The 15,532-nt window shown below is 40.8% G+C and overlaps 1 protein-coding gene across 2 annotated transcripts; it reads left to right on the top strand.

Moving 5' to 3' along the window:
* Positions 1-645: 645 nt before the first annotated feature.
* Positions 646-12,134, top strand: LOC115128205 (cell surface glycoprotein CD200 receptor 1-A-like). Of its 2 annotated transcripts, XM_029657856.2 has the most exons (7): positions 646-1,047; positions 3,136-3,222; positions 3,644-3,949; positions 4,081-4,335; positions 11,214-11,322; positions 11,427-11,442; positions 11,556-12,134. In XM_029657856.2, the coding sequence occupies exons 1-7, from the start codon at positions 978-980 to the stop codon at positions 11,646-11,648; spliced, it is 936 nt and encodes a 311-aa protein (XP_029513716.2). In that variant the 5' UTR covers positions 646-977; the 3' UTR covers positions 11,649-12,134. The 2 variants fall into 2 exon arrangements, with proteins under 2 accessions (XP_029513716.2, XP_029513725.2); XM_029657865.2 differs by lacking the exon at positions 3,136-3,222 and having other exon boundaries at positions 648-1,047.
* Positions 12,135-15,532: the final 3,398 nt, after the last annotated feature.

The following is a 15,532-nucleotide window of genomic DNA, read 5'->3' as shown; positions in this document are numbered from 1 at the left end:
TAGCATAAGATGAATTAGTCAATGAATATACTGTACATGCAAAAACATAGATATTGAAACAAACACAAATAAACCTGTAATAGAGCGTACTGGGAAAATGATGATGGTCATGGTTTTGGTTTAACACTGGTTTTTAATGCAAGCACTGGGGTTCTTTTAAATCAATGAGTGTTAATTTAACACTTACAGAGTTCATTTAACACATAAATGTTACACTGAAAAATCAACATTAGGTAACCCTAGACAATTTGCTGTATGTGGTTTTTGAGTTTACAATCTGATAATTTCTATTACATAATATTAATATTTAATTACGAATATAATTATTGTGGGGATGATAGCACTTTAAAAAAAAATTACTTAAAAGAAAGAAGAGCTACCTGTTAGGATTCATTGGACAAATTAAAATCAGTGACTTGGAACAGAATGACAGTAAGAAGTATGATAACCAGTGTTTTTTAGAGTTTTGGCAGGGCACCTGCAGTTATTGCTGTTTCAGAGACTTTAAAGGCTGTGTGGAACTCTGTGGTCATGTGACAGGCGGGAGAGGAAACAGGCGTCTGAGTCAACAACCGTCACCGTGTGTGGGAGAATGAGAGCGAGAGATGTACAGAGGAAGTAGGGGAAGAGAGAGGGAGGGATTATTTAGTTTATTTAGGGGCTTGTTACAGTAACATCAGGAGTCAAATGTGTAGATCAGGACGGAGACAGAGAGCAGATATCAACTCAGATTTAGAGATTGTAGGAAAGAGAAGAGAGCATTGAGACAGTTTAAACAGTACAGTTATAACACATTGAGACAAGAGGAGACAGAATGGAACAATAATACAGCCAGTTTTAGGGTTCAGGGATAACGGTATCGTGTCCAAGGGGGAGTTTAGGATTTTGTTTTTTTGGGGGGGGGACAGGTGGAACGAGCAGCAGTGTCTTGAGGAGTACAGGAGTATTGTCAGGAGCCATATAGAACAACCAGAGAGATGGGGAAGACATGGATTATAGGAGTCATCTCTCTCCTGGCTGTTTCTGCAACCTGGAGCTTAGAAACAGGTTTGAGAATCTCATCACTTCATTTTGTTTATCTGGCTGGTTTTGGTTCATTTTGAGTACCGTGTAAAGCAGTGGTCACCAACCTTTTCTGAGTCAAGGTCACTTTCTGAATCAAAATGCAAACCGCTCTGTTTAAAAAAAAATCATGACTTAATAAAAGTAAGCCTATTCAACATTAACCAAATAAATACAGTTCTGTAGCAACAATATATTACCACTGCATATTGGCTATGCTTGAATTGCCCTGCCAATGTTATTCTTCTCAGACCGTTTTGAAATTATATAAAAAAAATGTAAGGCATATGATCACTCTGGTAATATATAATTTGTTGTATTATTATTATTATATATATATATATTTTTTTTACTGAACTAATGGCCTTGCTCTAATGGTCAGTCTGAGGGGAGGGAGCAGCAGTGTGGCTGCCTGTCACCTGACCCACCGTCCCTCTGCTCTCCCTCCGCTGAGAAAAAGGGACACAGTCTTCAAACTGATGGCAAAACTGAAGTCACACTGCATTATGTCTGCATCACGCACCAATTCATGTTGTTACTCCTATGACCAGAGAAAGTGAAATATTCCTCGATATTAAACAGACACAAGCTGCTAATAATAACAATGCAAGCTTATTAGATTTTTTTTTTTATACTCCTTCATTGTAGCTGCAGTGCTGGTTGTAGCGTGAGTGGAAATAGGGAGAACATGCATGTTATGGCTTAAATTGTTGACAATGCTGAATAACAACTTAAACATGAACTTACTCATAAAAACAGCAGTCTCTCTCTAGTCATGGTTTTAGTATTTAAAAAAAAAAAATCTCACAGTATCAACTTTGCTGTGCATCCAATGATTCTTTTTACAGTCTATGGCTCAAGGAAACTGTGCAGACACAGTGATCTGAGCTATCTAATTGGCCAGTGGTAGGCCTGTAGGTGCACTTAATATACTCTCCACCTACCGCCAACAGTGCAATTTTTTATTCCTTTTTTAAATCGGAAGTCAATTATTTGCTCTGGGTTTTTTACAAAAATGTTTAGTGATCGACTAGGAAGGCTTTGGAGATCAGTTAGTGACCACTGGGGTAAAGGGTTATATTATTCATAAAACATTCAAAGCATTTATCTATAGATACCCTAAATAGATATGTTTATATCATACAGTCAAAATGTTTATTTTATGACCAAAAAATACAGATCAAAAATAGATGTTTTATATTTTCCTACTGCTCTGACTAAGGAGTCCCCCGTTCTAAATTGTATACTCCGTTGGCTGCTGGTAGAATCCCCAAGGTCTCTAGATTTCTATGACATGTGTATCGAGAGTTCTGTTCTGACTACTCTGTTGTGGTCAAACTGAAGACAAAGTCAGTGGAACAGATTTGGGTGATTATATAAAGATGTTTTAAACAAAAGGTTCCATTGTTTTCTACCACGGGAAGGAACATGCAGTGTATCACACGCTAGAGACTCGTGTGTGTTGGTGTGGCATGGTTTACTGATTAACTAACATATTTTCCCCTGTATTTGAGAGGAAATTGATTTGAGGCACATTAGGGGGTAAGTGACATTACTAATCAGGCAGTGTATGGGGGGTCCTGTGGGCTTCTGGAACCACCACAGAAGTTACTTACTTGTCTAAAGTAAACATCAACAAGCATGAAAGAGCAGTGTGGGACCCAGAAAATATCCCACTTCAGAAACTTCAGTAACCTAGCAGTCAGCCTCCCATGATATCACATCTTATGTATAACACTGGGAGCTGTTTTAAGAGCGGAACGCTTTATGTGCTGCAATTGTTTTTAAAGTAAAAGACTTAACTAACAAACTGAACTTTATAATAACGACTATACACCTCCAATTGTTCAACTATCACTCGTTTGTAAGACAGACACATTTTATAAGACATCGGCTTTCATATTACTGACAACCCACTTTTCTTCCTCAAGACTGTTTTGCTGATCAACTAAGACATGCTTTTCTATTGATTGAACTTACACTTGATGAAATCCTGTTTAACTGATGATGTTGAATGCTTAACATTTTGCTAACATGATCTGCCACTAACATGCACTTTGATCATTCTCTCAGGATATAACCACAACATTTCTGTGATCTCTCACACTTCCCCTTTCCTCACCTCCACTGTGCCTCTGGGCCTACAACACGGAGTCATTGGTAAAACATATATATATTTTTTAAAACCAAACCTGTTTAATCGCCACTATGAGCCTGCATTAGCATGTTGCCACATTTTTGGTCAGAGAGAGAGATAGGGCTTTATGTTTTAGGAGAGGAGAAAGAGGAAACGAGTCATAAAAGTTTCCTGTTCCTTGGAATGAGGCCTGATAGTCTGCATGACTCTGAGAGATAGGTCTGAATATCCGACATAACCACATCAAGCTCTTCTATATATTGTATGTGTTGTAAAAAGATAATGATACATATACGTAGGCCTATAATAATACTCCTACAACTGTATCACACATGCATTTGATATGAAACCATTTATTCATTTACCGTCCATTTATCCAAAAGTCATTTTTTATTTAAATAAGTACAATTCTTTGAAGTAGTTATTTTAATACTATTTCTTTAGCTGCCAGGAGTGAACTTTTCCACCTGGGGAATAATGCCATCTTAAAGTGCAGCAATAAGACTTGGAGTGAGATGATCTACACCATCTGGAAAATACAACTGGGTGGAATGAAGTGTCAAATATCATCTAGTAATGATAACCAAAATCTGAACACATGCAATGATGGAAAAGCAATGCTCAACACATCCAGGGGTGAATCCTACCTGCAGATTCCAGGGTTCTCAAAGACAGATGAAGGAATCTACCACTGTGAGTCGGTGTACAAAGCAGGAAGCTACGCCTCAAACATTGATGTATCACTAATAGGTAAGAAACCTTCATATATCTGTGCAGTTTAGCATGACTTCTGTGTGCTTTCATTTCTCTATATTGCCAAATACAAAATACATGTGTTGTTCTCAATATACCTATTTCCCCCCTCTTCCCCCTGTGTACAGCCCCTCCCAATGTGTTTGCCTGGCTAGAGTGGGAGGGCAGTAGGCAGGTGGCTGTGTGTTTGGCTGAAGGGGGGAAACCAGCTGCCTCCATCTCCTGGAGTGAAAACTGGAACTCTACTTCAACCACCACATTGAACCTAGATGGCTTCAACAAAGTAGAGAGTCGATTGGTCCTGCCTGAGGGGATTGCTACGGGCAACCTGACTTGTGCTGTCATACATCCCTCCTGGGAAGAGGTGCATATGGTGACACCAGGTACAGAATTACTATTTAGAATTTAGAAGGACACTGTATTTAGAAGGACACTATGACTAATATCTCACTCTTTTAGAATAGGAGTGAACATAGCTTTTTTAGTGAATAAAATCCTTCAGGGTCTATTGACAAAGTTTACTAGATTGAATGTAAATGAAATAGGATGGGATGATGGTAACCCACTGGGCACAAGCTGGTTGAATCAACGTTGTTTCAGAGTAATTTGTCAACGTATTGTGACGTGGAATCTACATGGCAAATACATTGGATTTGAAAAAAGTAATCAACTTGTTTTGAGGGTGAAATTTCAACCAAAGAATCCCCAAGGGCTCTCGTCATCATTGTAACCAATTTTCAACATAAACAAACATTGTATAAAATATGTTGAATATGTACCTTTGAAACAATGTCAGATCTTCAATGTTATGTCCACTATCAGAAAAAAAACTAAAGGCTGGGAAGCACCTGCTGCAGAGTTGATCTATCTGACAACTCCATTGTGTCCTCCTCCCAGAGCGCTAAGAACCTTGGCGTGATCCTGGACAACACCCTGTCGTTCTCAAATAACATCAAGGCGGTGGCCCGTTCCTGTAGGTTCATGCTCTACAACATCCGCAGAGTACGACCCTGCCTCACACAGGAAGCGGCGCAGGTCCTAATCCAGGCACTTGTCATCTCCCGTCTGGATTACTGCAACTCGCTGTTGGCTGGGCTCCCTGCCTGTGCCATTAAACCCCTACAGCTCATCCAGAACGCCGCAGCCCGTCTGGTGTTCAACCTTCCCAAGTTCTCTCACGTCACCCCGCTCCTCCGCTCTCTCCACTGGCTTCCAGTTGAAGCTCGCATCCGCTACAAGACCATGGTGCTTGCCTACGGAGCTGTGAGGGGAATGGCACCTCAGTACCTCCAGGCTCTGATCAGGCCCTACACCCAAACAAGGGCACTGCGTTCATCCACCTCTGGCCTGCTCGCCTCCCTACCACTGAGGAAGTACAGTTCCCGCTCAGCCCAGTCAAAACTGTTCGCTGCTCTGGCCCCCAATGGTGGAACAAACTCCCTCACGACGCCAGGACAGCGGAGTCAATCACCACCTTCCGGAGACACCTGAAACCCCACCTCTTTAAGGAATACCTAGGATAGGATAAAGTAATCCTTCCCCCCCCCCCCCCCCTTTAAAGATTTAGATGCACTATTGTAAAGTGGCAGTTCCACTGGATGTCATAAGGTGAACGCACCAATTTGTAAGTCGCTCTGGATAAGAGCGTCTGCTAAATGACTTAAATGTAATGTAAATGTAATCTAACGTCTATTCATTTTGTCTCCCATCCAGGGTTTTAACCAAACCCAGGCCTGCTTAAGCTATGATATTTGCCATTGACTACTACCAATGTCCTTCTGTGAGAATGAATATAAGGAGATCTCTTAATAACTAAATATTTTCATTGTTGATATCAAAGTCATTCCAAAGGATAGGTGTGACAAAGCAAATGAAATGTAACCATACTTTATAAGTCATACACTGTATCATAAAAAATTAGATTTAGGCCTTATATATATTGTATAGCATTTGCAAAGTCATCAACAGCTATTGTTTCAATGCAACCCAGCGGTCAACGGAAAAGAGACAATACATATAGGACTAGGGTTTCAATCTGGGGTTGACTTCAAGTTGAATCATTAATGTGTTGGATTCACATCTCCTTCTCAACCAAAAATCAAAGTTAAAGAATATGACTATATCAAATGAAACTTTAAGTGCACTTTCAATAAAGTTTGATTAGATTTAGTCCTATTCTTTAACTTCGATTCCTGTTTGAGTTGAGATGGAGACATGAACCCAACATATCAATTATACATTTGTAGACCTACAAAAAATAAAAAATAAAAAGTAACAAATAATTAAAGAGCAGTAAAATAACAATAGCGAGGCTATATACTGTATAGGGGGTACCGGTACAGAGTCGGGGGGGCACCGGTAAGTCGAGGTAATTCGAGGTAATTGAGGTAGTATGTACATGTAGGTAGAGTTATTAAAATAACTATGCATAGATAATACCAGAGAGTTGCATTGTAAAAGAGGGGGGGCAATGCAAATAGCAGAATGAATGGCTGGAGTCTTTGACAATTTTTAGGGCCTTCCTCTGACACCGCCTGGTATAGAGGTCTTGGATGGCAGGAAGCTTGGTCCCAAATCAAATCAAATCAAATGTTATTTGTCACATACACATGGTTAGCAGACTAGCAACTACCTTATACACACAAGTGTAAAGGACTGAATAAGAATATGTACATTAAAATATGAATGAGCAATGGCTGAACGGCATATGCAAGATGCAGTAGATGGTATAGAGTACATTATATACATATGAGATGAGTAATGTAGGGGGTATGTAAACATTATATAAAGTGGCATTGTTTAAAGTGGCTAGTGATACATTTATTACATACATTTTTTCATTATTAAAGTGGCTAGAGATGAGTCAGTATGTTGGCAGCAGCCACTCAATGTTAGTGATGGCTGTTTAACAGTCTGAAGGCCTTGAGATAGAAGCTGTTTTTCAGTCTCTCGGTCCCGCTTTGATGTACCTGTACTGACCTCGCCTTCTGGATGATAGCGGGGTGAACAGGCAGTGGCTCGGGGGGTTGTTGTCCTTGCTAATCTTTTTGGCCTTCCTGTGACATCGGGTGGTGTAGATGTCCTGAAGGGCTGGTAGTTTGTCCCCGGTGATGCGTTGTGCAGACCTCACTACCCTCTGGAGAGCCTTATAGGTGGCTGCTCCCTCTGCTGTTTCCTGAAGTCCACGACCATCTACTTTGTTTTGTTGACATTGAGTGTGAGTTTATTTTCCTGACACCAGACTCAGAGGGCCCTCACCTCCTCCCTGTAGGCCGTCTCATCGTTGTTGGTAATCAAGAGGGCCACCATTGTTCCTGTTTCCAAGAAAGCGAAGGTAACTGAGCGAAATGACTATGTACTGGGCCATACTCACTACCCTCTGTAGTGCCTTGCGTTCAGAGGCTGAGCAGGTGCTATGCCAGGCAGTGATGAAACCAGTCAGGATGCTCTTGATGGTGCAGCTGTAGAACATTTTGAGGATCTGAGGACCCATGCCAAAACTTGTCAGTCTCCTGAGGGGAAATTTGTTTTGTCATGCTCTCTTCACAACTGTCTTGGTGTGCTTGGACCATGTTAGTTTGTTGGTGATGTGGACGCCAAGGAATTTGAAGCTTTCAACCTGCTCCACTACAGCCCCGTCGATGAGAATTGGGGCGTGCTCGGTCCTCCTTTTCCTGTAGTCCACAATCATCTTGCTTGTCTTGATCACGTTGATGGAGAGGTTGTTATCCTTGCACCACATGGTCAGGTCTCTGACCTCCTCCCTATATGCTGTTTCATCGTTGCCGGTGATCATGCCTACCACTGTTGTGTCATTGGCAAACTGAATGAGGGTGTTGGAGGCGTGCCTGGCCGTACAGTCATGAGTGAACAGGGAATACAGGAGGGGACTGAGCATACACCCCTGAGGGGCCCCCGTGTTGAGGATCAGCATGGCGTGGATTTGTTGTTACCTACCCTTACCACCTGGCCCATCAGGAAGTCCAGGATCCAGTTGCAGAGGGAGGTGTTTAGTCCCAGGGTCCTTAGCTTAGTGATGAGCTTTGAGTGCACTATGGTGTTGAACGCTGAGCTGTAGTCCATGAATAGCATTCTCACATAGGTGTTCCTTTTGTCCAGGTGGAAACGGGCAGTGCAGAGTGCAATAGCGATTGCATCATCTGTGGATCTGATGGGGTGGTATGCAAATTGGAGTGAGTCTAGGGTTTCTGGGATAATGATGTTGATGTGAGCCATGACCAGCCTTTCAAAGCAATTCAAGGGCTACAGACGTGAGTGCTACAGGTCGGTAGTCATTTAGGCAGGTTACTTTCGTGTTCTTGGGCACAGGTACTATGGTGGTCTGCTTGAAACATGTTGGTATTACAGACTCAGACAGGGAGAGGTTGAAAATGTCAGTGAAGACACCTGCCAGTTGGTCAGCGCATACTTGGAGTATACATCCTGGTAATCCACCAGGCCCTGCGGCCTTGTGAATGTTGTCCTGTTCAAAGGTCTTACTCACATCAGCTTCAGAGAACGTGATCACATAGTCGTCCGGAACAGCTGATGCTCTCATGCGTGCTTTAGTGTTACTTGCCTAGAAGCGAGCAAAGACGTAATTTAGTTTGTCTGGTAGGCTTGTGGCACTGGGCAGCTCTTGGCTGTGCTTCCCTTTGTAGTCTCTAATAGTTTGCAAGCCCTGCCAGGTGTAGTATGACTCGATCTTAGTCCTGTATTGTGGCTTTGCCTGTTTGATGGTTCGTTGGAGGGCATAGGAGGATTTCTTATAAGCTTCCGGGTTAGAGTCCTGCTCCTTGAAAGTGGCAGCTCTACCCTTTAGCTCAGTGCAGATGTTGCCTGTAGTCCATGGCTTCTGGTTGGGGTATGTACATACAGTCACTGTAGGGATGATGTCATCGATGCACTTATTGACAAAGCCAGTGACTGATGTGATGTATTCCTCAATGCCATCTGAAGTCCTGGAACATATTCCAGTCTGTGCTTGCAAAAGAGTCCTGTAGCTTAGCATCTGCTTCATCTAATCACTTTTTATTGACCAAGTCAATGATGCTTCCTGCTTTAATTTTTTCTTGTTAGCAGGAATCAGGAGGATAGTATTATGGTCAGATTTGCCAAATGGAGGTCGAGGGAGAGCTTTGTAAGTGTCTCTGTGTGTGGAGTAAAAGTGGTCTAGAGTTGTTTTCCCTCTGGTTGCACATTTAACATGCTGATTTATGTTTAAAGTCCCCTGCCACTAGGAGCGCCTCTGGATGAGTGATTTCCTGTTTGCTTATGGCCGTACACAGCTCCTTGAGTGCGGTCTTAGTGCCAGCATCGGTTTTTGGTGGTAAATAGACAGCTATGAAAAATATAGATGAAAACTCTCCAGGTAGATATTGTTGTCTACAGCTTATCATGGGATACTCTACCTCAGGCGAGCAAAACCTCTACTTCCTTAGATATCGTGCACCAGCTGTTGTTTACAAATATACATAGACCGCCACCCCTTGTCTTACCAGAGGCTGCTGTTCTATCCTGCCGATACAGTGTATAACAGTGTATTACGGTTTTTAATGTCCCGTTGGTAGGATATACATGCTTGTAGTTCCTCCACTTTATTATCGAGCGATTGTACATTGGCTAATAGTACCGATGGCAAAGGCAGATTAGCAACTTGTCGCCGGATCCTCACAAGGCACCCCGATCTCTTTCTGCGAAACCTCCGTCTCTTTCTCCTGAGAATGACGGGTATGAGGGCCTGTTCGGGTGTCTGGAGTAAATCCCTCCCGTCCGCCTCATTAACCTTTCTAGGTTAGGGGGCAGTATTTTGACGTCCAGGAAGTGGCATTCTTTTGAATTGAGTGGTTTTCCATTGAAAGCCTATCCACCATATAAATGGATGGGACCTAGATTGCAGTTCCTATCGCTTCCACTAGATGTCAACAGTCTTTAGACATTGTTTCAGGATTTTTTTCAGAAAAATTTGTAAGAATGAAACCATTTTCTGAGTGGTCGCTCGAATGAACAAGAGCTTTTTGCGCGTGCAACCGGGAGTGCGCCTCCCGTTCTTTTTCCTTTGTATTGAATACGCTATTGTCCGGTTGAAATATTATTGATTATAAAGACAATAGATACCCTGAGGATTAATAAAAAACATAGTTTGACATGTTTCGACAAACTTTACCGGTACTATTTGGATCTATTCGTCTGCCTTTTGTGACCGCCATTGAGCCAGTGGATTACTGAACAAAACGCACCAACAAAACAGAGTTTTTTGTATATAAAGAGGGACTTTACCGAACAAAACAAACATTTATTGTGTAACATGGAGTCTTGTGAGTGCAACCATAAGAAGATCATCAAAGGTAAGTGATTCATTTTATTGATATTTCAAACTTTTGTGACTAATCTACTTGGCTGGAAAATGTTTGTATGCTTTTGTAAGCAGGGCGCTGTCCTCAGATAATTGCATGGTATGCTTTCGCCGTAAAGCCTTTTTGAAATCTGACACAGCGGCTGGATTAACAAGAAGTTCATCTTTAAGCCGATGTATAACACTTGTATATTTTATGAATGTTTATCATGATTATTTCTGTACTTTGAATTTGGCACTCTTCAATTTCACCGGATGTTGGCCAGGTGGGATGCTAGCGTGGTTGCGTTGTCAATCAAACACTATTCAATGTAACTATACAGTAAATACATAGCATACAGTTTAAGGCTGTCTTACAAACTAATGTAGTTCTAACAGTATTTATTCAACCTTAAAATGAGTAGTACTTCCATTGCCTACTGTAGCCTAACTATAAATATATTCTTACGTAATCATAGAACTCATGCATGATCGAGATAGCATGCAAAGATTACAGGTCTGTGGAGATCTTCCCAATTGCTATAATAATCTGGGCAGAATCTCAAACAGCAATAATCACTTGCACTGTGTACTTTTGTATAAATACAAAATATCTGACATTGTATTCCGATTTAAATGGTTGAAAGCGCAGTGATAACACATTTAGATGACAACTAAACCAAAAAGTAGACATTGTTTTTCCATTGTAATTTAGTTGTGCTTTTAGATGGTTAAAAGCAGAGTGATAACACATTGGGTATTCATCAAATTTATGGCTGTCTTTTTGAGTAGGTGATTATTTGTTGAAATCTCATTGATCAACGTCTCAACCAAATATTACCCAAATGTCCATGTTGAAATTACGTGGTGTGCCCAGTGGGACATTTATTCTGATTCTGATTATTTATAATTTTCTCTCCCTGTCAGAAATCGTCATACCCTGGCGATTAGTCATAATCTCTGTGGGAACTATAAGCTTCATCATGGCTATTTTGGGGTGTTTATACTTCACACGAAAACACCCCTGCAGAATTAGGTATGAATATTCATTATTCTAATGATTTTGATCTTTTATGATAGAAATGATTTGGTTCAATGTTATTGCTTGTATAATAAAGAGCTTTATCTATGTATTCACAGCCCCAAGGCTCCTCAGGTATGTATGAGCTATATCCTACGTTGTGTTACGTTACATTACCTTAATACCTGTATGTTTTGCGTAGATAGCAGTTTACTGTAAATAGTGATGAGTCTCTGTTTCTCTCCCAGTCACAGGACTATGTGGAGGAAGTAGAACCCTACGCCAGCTATATACAAAGTGCCAATTTAATCTACAACTCCTCTGCAGGACTGTTCACATAACACACACACCTCTGTACGCCACGCTGCAAACTTTGAGGTTGAAGAAAATGATCCAGTAAACAGGGGAATGATGGAGGACATGACACACGGCTTCTGTTACAAAAGGAAAACCTCACAGATCTGATCACTCCTGACTGACGTGAGAAAATGGCAAAAAACAGACATTTCTACAACCGAAGAGATGTGGGCAGATGAGAGATGATCTTTCCAGTTTAGCATTTTCACAATTTGCACAATGAGAACTATGACTTGCTGTGTAGTCAGCACAACTGTATACCACTGCTGTCATAACACACGTTTGACTGTTCCCACACTCCTGCCATCTGAAAATCATGGGGAAGAGTGCAATTTTGATTTTAATCAAAATCTCAATTTATATAATACTGATGTGTAATTACAGTGTTTTTGTTGAGTTTATATTTATGATTGAATTTAAATATCAAGTTTGTTATATAATAAAAACAGATTCTTTACATTTGAAACCTACATCCAGAGTTAATGGGGAAATGATTTGAAGCACACACAACATTCTCTGTGGTTACATTCATGAGACAAGAGTTTGACTCTGAGAACTAAGATAACAACTAAACTTTTGAATTTAATCAATTGCTTTTGAGTCGGAAAACGTTTGTTTGCAGTGGTGGAAGTACTCAAATGTAGTAAAACTAAAGAGTAAAACTAAAGATACCTTAATAGAAAACGACTCAAGTAAAAGTGAAAGCCACCAAGTAAAATACTACTTGAGTAAAAGTCTAAAATAATTTGGTAATTTGGACTTAAGTATCAAAAGTAAAAGTAAAAGTATTAATAATTTCAAATTGCTTATATTATGCAAACCAGGGGCACACTCCAACAATCAGACATTCATTTACAAACAAAGCATTTTTGTTTAGCGAGTCCACTAGATCAGTGGCAGTAGGGTGTCAGGGAAAATGTACGGAGTAAAAAGTGCATCATTTTCTTTAGGGATGTAGTGAAGTAAAGGTTGTCAAAAATATAAATAGTAAAGTAAAGTACAGATACCCCCCAAAACTACTTAAGCAGTACTTTAAAGTATTTTTTACTTAAGTACTTTACACTACTGTATGTTTGTTTGTATTGGTCAATTTCATAGGATGTGACATCAAATCAAATCAAATCAAATGTATTTATATAGCCCTTCGTACATCAGCTGATATCTCAAAGTGCTGTACAGAAACCCAGCCTAAAACCCCAAACAGCAAACAATGCAGGTGTAAAAGCACGGTGGCTAGGAAAAACTCCCTAGAAAGGCCAAAACCTAGGAAGAAACCTAGAGAGGAACCAGGCTATGTGGGGTGGCCAGTCCCCTTCTGGCTGTGCCGGGTAGAGATTATAACAGAACATGACCAAGATGTTCAAATGTTCATAAATGACCAGCATGGTCGAATAATAATAAGGCAGAACAGTTGAAACTGGAGCAGCAGCACAGTCAGGTGGACTGGGGACAGCAAGGAGTCATCATGTCAGGTAGTCCTGGGGCACGGTCCTAGGGCTCAGGTCCTCCGAGAGAGAGAGAAAGAAAGAGAGAATTAGAGAGAGCATATGTGGGGTGGCCAGTCCTCTTCTGGCTGTGCCGGGTGGAGATTATAACAGAACGTGGCCAAGATGTTCAAATGTTCATAAATGACCAGCATGGTTGAATAATAGTAAGGCAGAACAGTTGAAACTGGAGCAGCAGCATGGCCAGGTGGACTGGGGACAGCAAGGAGTCATCATGTCAGGTAGTCCTGGGACATGGTCCTAGGGCTCAGGTCCTCCGAGAGAGAAAGAAAGAGAGAAGGAGAGAATTAGAGAACGCACACTTAGATTCACACAGGACACCGAATAGGACAGGAGAAGTACTCCAGATATAACAAACTGACCCTAGCCCCCCGACACATAAACTAATGCAGCATAAATACTGGAGGCTGAGACATGATACAGTATACCCACAGACAGAATGGGGTACCCCAGACACAACATAGGGGCTATAAATCTGAAACATCTGTCTAGAAAGTTTTCTCATCACCAAATATGTGAGTGAGAGAAAGTCCAGTCACGGATTGTGAGGGCGGTTGGAACTAGCTGAAACTGGGCCGACATACTGCAAATGTTCTCATTGATGAAACATCTTTCTGTTCCTAAAACTAGAATATGTTATGAACACAGTGCACTAAGTTTAATAGACTTGACGTTTGTCAAAGTTTTTTAAAAATTGCGTTGTTTTAAAGGAGTGCTGGGTCGAATTGGGTTTGCACCCACGCACACTTCACAATGGAGGCATTCCCTAATGGAAATATGCAAATACATGCTACAATGCACCAGTAGGATCTCGCTAGCTCGTGCATGACTTTGTCCACCTCATTGCTTGTTCTGCCCTCTATGTATCATTTGCTCCCACTGTAAACAACACAGATTAACTATCTTGGGTTAGTTATCAATATCGTTGGCATACTGTTGAGTGCTTTCCATAAAGCAGGGGATGTACACCCTCTGCTGGAGAATATAGGTGAACTAATTTTATGAGAAAGAGGGTATGTTAAGGGCTGCATTCCAAATTCAAAGTAGACAGCCCTCAGCCCTTGAATTAAGTTTTACATCTTCACATCCGATTGTACCTTAAATGTCTCTTGCCCAAGTGACACGGAGTGATGATCGGAGAAACAACGTCCATGGTGGAAATCTTGAAATTGAGCATAAATCAAATCAAATCCAATCAAATGTATTTATATAGCCCTTCGTACATCAGCTGATATCTCAAAGTGCTGTACAGAAACCCAGCCTAAAACCCCAAACAGCAAACAATGCAGGTGTAAAAGCACGGTGTAAAAAACAACCAACCTAAAACTATTAATGTACCTAGCAAGCTAACTTAGCTAGCTAGCACTCCTGTCAGCTAGTTGGCTAGCTAATTTTACAGTAATTTATTCTAATAGTTTTCAGAATTCCCCAAAATCCGTTTATGAAGGTAGCAACGTTTTACAGGGTCCTCACTAGGAGACAAAGCCAATTTGCGAACACAAAAATCAATGTAATCTATACATTTCTTTTGCAAGCTATCTAAATTTGACACTTCGCAGCTACCGCAGTATGACATGTTTTTATACATTTTATAAATGTTATTTAATTTATTTTATTATATAATTTATTTAACCTTTATTTAACTAGGCAAGTCAGTTAAGAACAAATTCTTATTTACAATGACGGCCTACCAAAATGCCTCCTGCGGGGACGGGGGCCAGGGATTAAAAATAAAAAATAAATACAATATAAATATAGGAAAAAACACACATCACAACAAGAGAGACAACACAACACTACATAAAGAGAGATCTAAGACAACAACATAGCAAGGCAGCAACACATGACAACACAGTATGGTATCAACACAACATAACAACATGTGACTACAGTTATCATTAAAATGTAGGTCATGGCAACCCCACAAGCGATCAAAGTTCTTCACTCGCTACCTCAAGCTAAATCAAGGGTTCGAGGGGACTGCATCCAGATTCCCCAAAGCGAAAGTAGCTAGCGCAAGGGCTGAGTGTTTAAAAATTACGTGCTTGGACTGCAGCTTAGATTTCCTTTCCACAAAGACGTTTTCTATGAGTTCACCTCTTTCCTAACCACAAATCTCAAAGAAGAAGGACATAGGAATACAATAATGTGAAAACTCATGGTGGACTTTCCTCCATCTTGCTTTCACAAAGTTTGTGATGTTAGAAACCCAGTTATGACAGATCAAGGGAGTAGTGTAGGAGACTAGTAAAGGAAGTCCAGTATAAGTAGGCTTAGTGATACAGAGTGACAAAGCAACATATAGGTTGAATCTATAGTGTGGCTCACCTAGGATTTGAAACAATCACCTGCTGATTATCAGT

Source organism: Oncorhynchus nerka, linkage group LG1 (assembly GCF_034236695.1).
Source record: "Oncorhynchus nerka isolate Pitt River linkage group LG1, Oner_Uvic_2.0, whole genome shotgun sequence".
NCBI classification, from domain to species: domain Eukaryota; kingdom Metazoa; phylum Chordata; class Actinopteri; order Salmoniformes; family Salmonidae; genus Oncorhynchus; species Oncorhynchus nerka.
This window is presented reverse-complemented; position numbering and strand designations above follow the sequence as displayed.

Excerpts from the sequence above, each read along its gene's own strand:
- LOC115128205 (XM_029657856.2), top strand. The coding sequence starts at position 978 with ATGGGGAAGACATGGATTATAGGAGTCATCTCTCTCCTGGCTGTTTCT. Across the intron at positions 1,048-3,135 it reads AACCTGGAGCTTAGAAACAG|GATATAACCACAACATTTCT; the intron begins GTTTGAGAATCT and ends TCATTCTCTCAG. Across the intron at positions 3,950-4,080 it reads CATTGATGTATCACTAATAG|CCCCTCCCAATGTGTTTGCC; the intron begins GTAAGAAACCTT and ends CCCTGTGTACAG.